The sequence below is a fragment of the Cibotium barometz genome, chromosome 20 (genome assembly GCF_041138505.1).
Source record: "Cibotium barometz isolate CiBa-2024 chromosome 20, ASM4113850v1, whole genome shotgun sequence".
Taxonomy (NCBI): domain Eukaryota; kingdom Viridiplantae; phylum Streptophyta; class Polypodiopsida; order Cyatheales; family Cibotiaceae; genus Cibotium; species Cibotium barometz.
In genome coordinates, this window is record NC_141065.1 from 32422686 (window position 1) to 32433879 (window position 11194).

The following is an 11194-nucleotide window of genomic DNA, read 5'->3' on the forward strand; positions in this document are numbered from 1 at the left end:
ACGAAAGAGACACACAGAGAGAGACTGTGACACACACAATGCTCGAAAAAAAAACATATCTTTCAACCAATTAAATAAAGACAACTCCTCAATCTGTCCTTCCAAAATATATATATATATATTTATATATGAAAATTGATTCCTTAAAATAACGGTTACTAAGCCATTTTTCCTTAATCTTAGTCGTTAAACGGGCCGAGGTGCTCGCCACGGTGCCAAGTCCTTTTTTTAAAAAATTGGTTGGGAAAAAAGTGTTTTTTTAAACGCGAGAAATTTGCTTGGTTGATTTGAATTTCGGCCCGTCGGTTCACGCGTGGAATCCAACGGTCTGCACGGTGCACAGCCCGGTCAGGGAATGTCGTTATTCGCCGTAAGTGAGTAGACAACTTACAAGTGTTGTTGCAATTTTTTTTTCTCCAAAATTTTCAGTCTATTAAAAAAAAGATTAAACTGTCAACCATTTTAAAGAAATCCATTAAGTGTTATATATTTAATATGACCTTCGAAAAGTCTAGCCAGCTAGTAAGTAGCAGACTAGCATCTAGCTTAGCTAGTCTCGACTCTCGCATACAGCCTAATTTTCTACGACGTGGTATTGGTAACGTGGGTAAAGGGGGGGGAGGGGGGCGGCGGCGGCGACGGCGCATGCTTGCCTACGCTAGCGCTGCAGGAGCCATTATAGGGCAGCGCGATAAAAGAGGAGAAGGGTTACATTGCGTACATTATTAAGTAAATTTAGGTAGATTTTTAGCTAGAGGCCCCGCCACGGCGCCACCTTGCTGCACACTCCTCTGTTCTGCAATTACGATCATGGAGTATCCACACCGGGAACGCCATTACCGAGACTACACAAATGGAGATGGAGATACCTAGTGTATGAGTGTAATGATATTCATATTAAATACTGAATAGCTCGAGCCGTACCATTGAGAGTTGGATTATTATGGTTATTAAATTAAAAGCGTAGCACCGAGCTACATAAAACGTCTTGAGACTTGCATCTTCTATTAAACTATTATGGTTATTAAATTAAAAGCGTAGCACCGAGCTAGATAAACGTCTTGAGACTTGCATCTTCTATCTAGATATCTATACAACAGCGGCTGCTACCTGTAGGTTGCCTTCTTTCTCACCTGTGGTCCCCCACCCTATACATACGAATCACGACCGTCACCCTCTTCGCTCGCTTCCTCCAAATGCCTGCGCTTCCATCATCGCTCTTGGTGCAGTGACCTGCTCATCCCTCATGCTAGTTCCCCCTCATGATAACCCATGTCCTTTGCCTTCAAGCCCCCCACACATTTTGATTGAACACACATATTGCCTACGTCCTTTTCGCTTGCTTTCTGGCCCTCTCGCACGTAGTGAGGTGCGCACCGCAGCTTTGCCTCTCTCCTCCTCGCATCTTCACTTGAGAGTTTGAACGATTTCCATAATTGGGATTCTTCCTCCCCTCCCCCTCCCTCTCTCTATATATAAATATTCCTCCCATGGCAAATGTGTTGTGATGCATTACATCCTTAGCTACCGAACACTTGCCTGCTGAAACCTTAGAGATCAGAGATTCAAAATAAATAATGGCTGTTTATAAGGAACCTCTTGCTTACTTGCTTCCATTTGCAATCCTCTTCTTCACAACATATATGGTAAGCTGTGCAGGTCAAAATGACTACAGAATGGCGCCAGAGGAAGCAGAGGCTGCATACGATATTCTAGAGGCAGTTAATAGTGAAGTGCCATGGAGGTCCCTACATCCTGATAACCTTTGCTTGTATGGCCCTCACGGGCTCAACTGTGACATGGATGAAAACAATGTATTGCATATTGTGGAGTTCAGCTTGGGATATGTTGCTGAGAATGATAACAACCCAGAGTGTGGGAGAAACGCCACAATCAGTCTCTCATTTCAGAAGCTTCCATACTTAAGGAAGCTACTGTTCTACAAGTGCTTCACAGACAGGAAGGTGGTGATCTCTCCTGTGATATGGTCTTTGGGAGCTTCTTTGCAGCACCTTGTTTTCATGCAAAATGCCGCGCTGGTGGGTGGGATTCCTGCAGAGCTTTCGAAGCTGAGTTATTTGGAGAGGCTTGTCTTGCTGGATAATGGGCTGGGGGGTTCTATTCCTCCAGAGCTGGGGAACTTGGAGCATCTAGAACAGCTTGTTTTGAGTGGCAATCGACTTACAGGCCATATTCCGGACACATTTGGGCACCTTCTAAAGCTTAAGGTGCTGGACTTGAGTAGAAATAATCTACAAGGGAACATGCCTGGAGTGTTGAGCCAGGTGAAACAACTGGAGAAACTAGACCTAAACTCTAATACCTTCACAGGGGGCATTCCTCTACAATTTGGTGAGCTTACTTCTGTGCAGTTACTTGACTTGAGCCATAACAATCTCTCTGGCGGCTTGCCTTCTTCTCTTTGTAATTTGAATCAGTTAAGGATCTTTGAGCTTAGCAACAATGGTTTCAGCGGGGAGATACCCAATATGTGGAGCAACTTTAGCGCTCTTACTGGATTAGGGTTTTCTAATGCAGGCTTTGTGGGCAGGATACCACCATCTATGGGTGAGCTTGGTACTTTGAGCTATCTGGACTTAAGCAATAACAAGCTAGAAGGTACTATCCCTTTCACGTTGGGGCACCTGCCCAATATTTACCAGATAAATTTGAGCAACAATGGGCTAGTGGGGTTGCTACCATTCTCTGCTGATTTTGTGGCTAGGTTGGGAAGGAATCTTCGTTTAAACGGTAACCCAGGGTTGTGTACAAGCTCGGAATGGCCACTATCAGCAGCAAGTGTGGTGGTGGTGGTGGGTTTGGAGACATGTAATGATGAGTATTCTTCGTCAGCAATGGTGCAAGAGACCTTCTCTTCAATCACTGGAGCTCACTCTGGGAGCCCGGCGGCCGAATTCGGCTTCCTTTACTTGACCGTATTGCAAATCTCGTTGGCGTTGTTGGTGTAGCCTGTGTGCTACTCTCTGCGCGCCGTAGATCATCTCCGTGCAGGCTTGTATCCCAGATTGCCTCTTATCATCGCCAAATCTCGGTGTACATTGAAATTGGGGCATGCCTCTTTCCTCTCCTTGTGGTGTAGCTGCCCATGGGGTTTTTCTAATTTTTTGCTTAGCCCTTATATGAAGAGGGTTGTGTTATTTTTCTAGCCCTGTGGAATACATAATACGCCCCGAGTACGCCCCCCAAAAAATGACTTTTTTGGTCAATGTATAAGCCTTAATTTTTTTGAAGGAGCTCCACGTATTCTTCAATTTCATCTTTAATCTTTACATAAGTAATGGTTTGTGAATATCTTGTCTACAAATTGGAAATATGCTAAGAGACGAGAGATTTGAGACTCTTGGCCCGCAGATCAGCTGCGCCTGCGCGACATGAGTTTTGGGAGCTCTACTTGAAGCCCTGTGTTTATGAGAGATGGTTGTTTAATGTAAACCCATAATTTCCAACGTCCTCCACGGGATATGGGAGTGTAGTCCGGTTTAGTGCTTGAAACAACAAACGGCATTCTAGTTTATTTTTTACAGTCTGATATAAGAAATTTGGGTGGCATTCAGTGTTCGAAAAAACCGTCCCTTGGTGCAATTTTCACGGCTCGAATTCAAAAAAATCGGTTGTAATTTTGTGCAACTTTAAATTTAAAGATTTAAATTTTTGAATTTAATTATAAAACCGATTAATCTATGCATTTTTTCAATAAAAATGGGTTGAACCTGGTGAGATTTTTAAGTAACCCATATTCTAAGAAATGATTTTTTTATATTTTAGTTATAAAATCAAAATATAGTAGAGATTTCGGGGAAAAAAACGAATAGATTGAAAAGTTGTCTTCATTTTGATTGGTTGAAAAATGTTTTTTTTTTCGAGCATTGGTTTTGCAACGTGTGAAGCCTAGGGATCATGCTATAACCTCTCCCAAGTTCCCTCAACCTGGCCATACCTGGCCATGCAAAGTTGAGATGGCGTTGAATGCCTGATTATCAGGTCTATTCTCATGCTTTCTTCGGTCTATTCCCCTGCTTTCTTCGGCATGCGAGATAGATCTTAATTGGGTTATTTTTGTCACAATGGCAATTTAACTCTACCAATTTAACTCCCTAGCCACAGTAAGGTGTTTTAGAGCTATGTGCAAAGTGGGTGCAAAATGAGATACAAAAGTTCTCAGTCTAAACTAATGTGCAAAGGGAGACATACAAGAGGCCTTGATCTGCAACTGGAGGTGAATTTGAGATGCTTAATGTAGATTATGTCATTTCACCTTCACAATGGATGTGGTTACTGGCCATCCATCCTCTTGGCCATAGTGTCTAGTAGGTTGGAGTGGGCTTCTAACCCCATTTTGACCTTCAAATGAAACCCACCTTTAAGTTTTGGGTTTCAAAAAAAGGCCACCTCTAGCAAATTTTATCGAGTGATTGTTTTCACTTGAAGCCCAAAGTATTCCTTAGACAACCTTCACAGTGCAAATTTTGGCCTTGCTCCCAACCATGGACTAATCACTTGGAATATTGTCAATGGAAAGCCTTGCTCCGAACCATAGACTAATCACTTGGAATACTGCTCTTCCTAAGCATGATCAATTCATGTTTGAGTTCCCAAAGATGTGAAAACATCTTGCTTGATAATTTGGTGGTTGGCAACCACCAAAAGAATGAGGGGCTTCTTGCAAAATTTAAGGAAGGATATCAAAATAAACAATGCATGGCCTTTCACATTATCGAGGGGCCTCATTTGGAGACACTCAAACCATTTTTGGGCCTCTCTCCTTGGATGTCAATCCGTTGACATGGCCACACCCTACATGATTAGTAGCATAAATGTCGATAGCCCTTGATTGATGGTAGGTGGCATGCTTTTGAATACATTGTAAACTATCAGGAGATAACATTGTTAAAGGAACTAGCATTCATATGGTTGAGAGGGACAATATCTTGTTCTAGCCTTATTCTAACATGAATGCCTTAATTGATGTTTAGGTCATATTTTAACTTAATGGTTGCCTTGATTAATGCATTTTGGTGCTTTTAATAAGGTTACTCAAAGGCCTTCATTGAGTAATCCTTATTAGGGTTAAATTAAGTCTTTCTTAACTTCCTTGATTGAACTTACCATAGGGGTTCATATTGAGCTTGAGATTGGTCTCTCAGTGCTTGCCTTGAATTTCCTCTTCATTCCCCCTTTCGAGCTTGAAGTTACCTAGAATGCACTTGCCTTGACCTCCCTCTTCATTCCCCCTTTGAGCTTCCTTGGGGTCTTTATCTAACTTGGTTTAATCGGCCATGAATGCCTATTGAAGCCTCATTTAGTGTTGTGAGTATGGTTTGTGGATGTACCAAATAATCTTGTAATGGAGCTTGCTCAATGACTAGTTGATTAGTCTTCATGAGTCTTGTGGATCTCTTTAATACCACACTAGTCTCCTCCATAATAGCTTGCTAGGTAGACCCTTTTGGGAGCTTAGGGCCTCTTCAAGCTTAATACAAAAGTCTAGTTACATTGTAACGAGATGGCCATTGTGGGTGACATTTTGAAACCAAAAATTAACGGTTCTTAATACATTGCTTTGGTGGCTTTTGAGGGTAGACTTTATTTGGTCCATTTACATCACGTCTTAGGAGAGTCTATGGTGTAATTCCTTGTTCCATCTTCCTTGTCGGAGCTCCACCATGGATTTCAATTCAAACCCTCATTGCTTGCACCAAGCAGAGATAGTTCACTCAAGATAGTTATCCCTTAAATGGTATTTGCTTTATATCACCATCCATGGTCTCTCTAGAATCATATTGGGCTACCTTCGTAGGTCCACTTTTCCCAAATGCTGATTCGCCTTGGCCTTGTCACTATTATGATTGTTGGTGTGGATTATCTATGACGGTGATTACTTTTGAGCTTCTTGAGGCAACCATTAGATAGAGGCCTTTATATAAGCTTCAGTACATCTTCATTAGCCACTAATTATGACTCATAAGCTTCAGTACATCTTCATTAGCCACTAATTATGACTCATAAACTTGATTAAGCCATTTCCCAGTCATGCTTAGATTTGAGGACCATCTCCCTTAAAGTGAGCACCCACTTTAGGTGCCTTCTTTTGGGCACCCTTTGGGCTAGAAATTCCATATTCTCTTTCAAATTTGAACCCTATTTGGGCCTTTGAACCTTATTCATATTACTAGTACAACTGCCTGCTATTTCATTTCAGGGTCTCACAACACTCCCCCTTTCTCCTAGCATTCACCCAACATCACTTGCTATTTTCAACATAGACTTGATGAGGCCTTGTGTGGTGTAGACTTCTTGGATTATGGCATTAAAGGCTAGATTGGTGCAGTCCCTTAGCCTGACTTTCCCTTGGGAACCCAACATTAAATAATTTTAGAATCATCTTTTGGCTCAATATCTTTTTGAGCACCTGCCATTGAACTAACTGTCTTTTGAGGTATCATCCTTCACATCATCACATAGCCTTGTTGTCTCCTTGATGGATTTGTTTGGGCCCATGATTAATCATCTTGCCTTACACCTTCAAGTAGATGCAGGTGATGTCTCCATCTCTAGCTTAAGTTTCAAGATTATAGGGGTGTCTCTATCTCCAACTTAAGTTACAGGATGACAGGGATGTCACTATCTCCAACTAAAGTTACATGCTGATAGGGATGTCGCTATCTCCAACTTAAGTTACAAGATGATAGGGACGTCGCTATCTCCAACTCAAGTTGTAGAAAGATAGAGATGCTGAATTAATTTCTTCAAATTTTTGGCACATTCCCTAGTGTAGATTCCACCCTATGCAAACTTGACAACTCTCGATGCTCTTGTTTCATACCCAAAGTATTCAAACACGGATACAATTTATGGATCTTAATGAATTGGATCAATTCTTTTCACATGGAGAGTTGTGGTGTGGTCATCAAACTTCACCAAAATCATGTGTAAGCTTCCCATTTATTGGTCTCTCTCATTGTGACTTCACTACCATGATCTCCCCTTAGATTGGTCCCTAGATAGACTCTGAATAGAGGAAGTACTAAGTGTAGAGGGTGTGGATCTACTCACAAGCATTGGATACCCTTAGCTTGTGATAACTATGTCCATATATAGAGTTGTAGGTGGTGTGGTAGATGCATATACACCATGCGAGTGTAGTTACACAGTATAGACACGGTCATCACTTTAAAATGCAGTCAATTGATGACCACCAACTAATAAAAAATCCTAGCCATTCCTAACCATAAATGGTCACAATAATGACTCCATCGACGTCTAAGCCGGGGTTCCCACCAAAGACACATGCACCAATGCTTCTCCTCATAATGGGGCCTTTATAAAAGTGCACCAAATATAGATGTGAGATACATGATGAGAGGTGGGCATTAAGTGTATACTAACACTTGTCAAAGCGTGTTTGGCCTGCTTCACATACTTTGTGCATACCATCAACCTTAAACTTTGGCAAACCTGTAATAATATTTTAGGCCTATAGAGACTTCAACCATTGTATATTCACATGATCAATGCGCTTGTCCTATATGGTAATAGTTGTGAGATGACACCTTGCACAAACATGGCTACCTTTATCTCAGGCATGTTAGCATCCAAAGTAAACATCTTGTCATTTATGTTAGCATCCAAAGTAAACATCTTGTCATTTATGTTACCCTTTTTAAAACCAAGCAACACTTATGTCCAAAGTCTTCCATAAAGCATCCTTGAGAATTGAACCTTGCAGACCTTGCTCAACCATTTGTCTAATAGAAACCAAATTTTTCATAATATTAGGAACATGAAGTACATCTACTAGTAGGTACTTCATTTTTTGATTTTGCAAAGACAATAATACTTTACCAACATGCGTAATGGGATGCATAGTATCATCAATTGTTTTCACATACCGTGGTTTTTTCATTTTCTACAAATCTCTAAAAACCACTCATGTGACTAGAGGCACTAGGATCCATATACCAAAAATCTCCCAATCCTATCATGGAATTGAGCATGTGTTGCATCACAAATAGCTAGTCACTTCTCTTATTACCTTGCTTACTTGATGATGCATAGTTTCCTTTCTGTAACTTTTTGCTTTTGATATCATTTGCATAATATTCCTTTACAATGTGCCCTAGTTTTGCCATTGTAATAGCACTCCATGCTATTTTTATTTTGCTTTCTTTGTCCACCTCGGCCTCTCTGGCTCCCCTTGCCTCTAGAGTGGCCTCTTTCCCATGTATGAGACTTATTTTCTTGTTTTCATTATTGTTTCTGGTTTATTTTCCAGTTAGACCACCACCACATCCTCTAGATGACGATCTGCATCTACCTCTACTTGTATCAGAGTAGAAGAGAGGCTACTCATGTGTTTTTTAGAGGATAAACCTCTTAAACTCTAATAACGATCTGAAACTGAATGTATTCCTTACCAAGACCATTCCTTGTATCAGAGTAGAAAATAGGCTACTCATTTGAATTTTTAGAGGATAAACCTCTTAAACTCCAATGGAGATCTGAAATTGAATGTATTCCTTTCCAAGACCATTCAAGGCCATCGATACCATATCATCATTATCTACAAGTGATCCAATAAAAGAAAGGGCATCTAAAAGCCCTTTAACCTTCACCAAATACTCATTTATACTCAACTTCCCTCTAGGCACATTATACAACTCCTACTTTTCAAGCTTGGTTGTTTGTACTATATATCTTCACTGAGGTGTCCCTAGCCTCCTTAGGCATTTTGTGAATTCTATATATATATATATAATCACCATTATATATATATATATATATATATATATAATCACCATTTTAACACCTTTCTGGCTCTTTCATGCCATGCTTTATATGGTTGCATCACATGTTGGGATTTTCTTCAGCAATCTCTGGCTCCTTTTCATCACCTGTGAGATGAACTCCCAGTATCTTTTTCCCATATGGTAATTGACCATCCTAGATTTCCAAGCATGAATATTATTCTCATCCATCTTCTAGCTCATAATTTGTGTCAAGCTATCATACTTCTTTACCTACAGTAACTTACCAAAATAGTGCTTGCAAAAGCTTTAGTTTCCTACAATCACCAAAACAGTGAAACTTTAAACCTGTTATACTATAAGTGTATATGGAACCGTCTCCCAAACATATATTTACTAATAACTTGCAAATCTCATATTCTCTACATAGACTGTCTTACAACCAAATTTATACCGTAACTTTTTATTGAACCAAAAATTGGGTATTCAAAGTCAAAATTGACACTTTCACAGAGTGCTTGTAGAAAACTTACAGAGCTAAAAACAAGGCCTGAAATGACCTCGAATCTAAATTCTAAAACCATTGCTGTCCTACAGACTTAACCCACACAATATAATTCCCATTTGCTTCATCAAAAGGGGGCCTCAAGATGTGACAATGCACCTTTGTGTTGTGCCTGCCTCTTGCTATTGCCTAGCCCCTTCTTGTAGAGATTTTCTCCAAATTCAAAGAGGGAAAGAGATGAAGTTATCCTTACCCATGTATTGCTTCCTTTTCTTGTCTCTTGCTATCCCTTGAGCTCTTCATATGCATCAACGCTCTAATATCATGAGAAGAATGGAGGCGAGAAGATGAGATTGAGCTCCTTATTAGAAAAAACACACACAAGAGTAGACAAGGACACAAGAGAGATGGTTTTCCTCTATTCTCTTCTCTTCTCTATAACTAGAAACTTAAGAGATAGTACATAGTATATGAGAATATTGTACTCTTCTACTATAACTTAAGAGATAGTACATACTATATGAGAAAGTAATCTCCTACTCTCGGGGGGTTCACTATAAGTAAACCCTCTGTATCACGTGCGTTCAAGGTCTATTTTAAAAATCCCTTATTTGTGATTTTTTCATGAATAAAACATACCCTTTTTCTATGCAACCTATGAATACCCCTTTAAATGGTACCCTTTTTGTATGTTAAAAAATATGTAAAAAGGGATTTTTAAAATCCCTTTTATTGAACCCACGTACTACGCTTACATATTTATGAGTGACCCCCCCCCCCCCCCCCGCGAGCTCCTACTATAACTTACAAAGGTCAATTTATAACATACATGCGCTGGTGCTATAACTATGCTATCACTCTAGTACACCAAAGTGGCTACCACATATTCTGTAAACCACTATTGTGGTGGGATATCGCCCATAATCTCACCAACCCAACCAATGGCGCAAGTGTGGAAATTATCACCCAAGTGGATCATCAATGCCTGTAGTAGTTTCAAAGCTTGATATCTCAACAACCTTCAAAATCATCCGCATCACATCAACCTTGGAGAAGGTCGTACTTTTGTTTTTCTCTAAGTTGGTTTATCTCTTCTCCTCTAGTTAGGCCTCCAATCCGGGTGGGAGGATTCATTCACGGGTGGCTGCTTGATCCATACATGGTCCAGCTCAAGTTGAGGGGAAATCTGGTTTATTATTCTAGCCCATCAATGCCAAATCCGACTCCCTTGAGCTAAGTAGCAAGAGCTAGGTTTAGGTTCCCTATCTAGGTATTAGTTTTTGCTTTTGGGTCTTGATGCCTCTATATGTTTTTGTGTGAAACTTGATGTAATTTATTTTGTAATTGAAGTCATTTTTTAGTATGGTAAATTCAAATGTCTTTTCTTTCGTTCACACATATATTCAATAAATTGAAATTCAACAAGCTCTAAATTTAAAATTTAAGTACAAGATTTAAAAAAACAATTATAAGACTTAAAATTAAAATTAAGTATAATTTTTCAAATATAGTACAAAAAATATATAAGTTAAAAATATGTTTTTTTTCTTATATTCAAAGCTTTGGAATTTGGCTATGCATATACATGTGTAAGTACTCAAAAAAAGTGCAAGTATAATTATCAAACTTTCAAAGAAACCATGGCCTTTTGTCAGAAGCGTCCCTCCATCTCTACATGCACGATGAATAAGTAATATGTCTTTCATGATGATGGTTACCCTCTTTGCATGGACGACAGTGTCCATAGTGTCACTAAACATGTCCATAGGTATGCAACAGCTTCGTGTAAAGCTTCAAAGCTTGGGATGACCACTTAGTGTAGGAGCATAGGAGTGCCATCCCCATTCTTTGGCACCAAAATCTTCATAATTGCATGTTACTCAAATCATCCATGATCTTGCGAGACGACAAAATGCACCCTTTA

At 39.8% G+C, this 11194-nt stretch overlaps 1 protein-coding gene across 2 annotated transcripts; it reads left to right on the forward strand.

Annotated features, from left to right (window-relative positions):
• The first annotated feature begins 1452 nt into the window (after positions 1-1452).
• Positions 1453-3229, forward strand: LOC147627794 (receptor like protein 29-like). Of its 2 annotated transcripts, none has more exons than XM_086815133.1 (2): positions 1453-2352; positions 2539-3229. In XM_086815133.1, the coding sequence occupies exons 1-2, from the start codon at positions 1578-1580 to the stop codon at positions 2967-2969; spliced, it is 1206 nt and encodes a 401-aa protein (XP_086671259.1). In that variant the 5' UTR covers positions 1453-1577; the 3' UTR covers positions 2970-3229. The 2 variants fall into 2 exon arrangements, with proteins under 2 accessions (XP_086671259.1, XP_086671260.1); XM_086815134.1 differs by having other exon boundaries at positions 2552-2729.
• The last annotated feature ends 7965 nt before the right edge of the window (positions 3230-11194 follow it).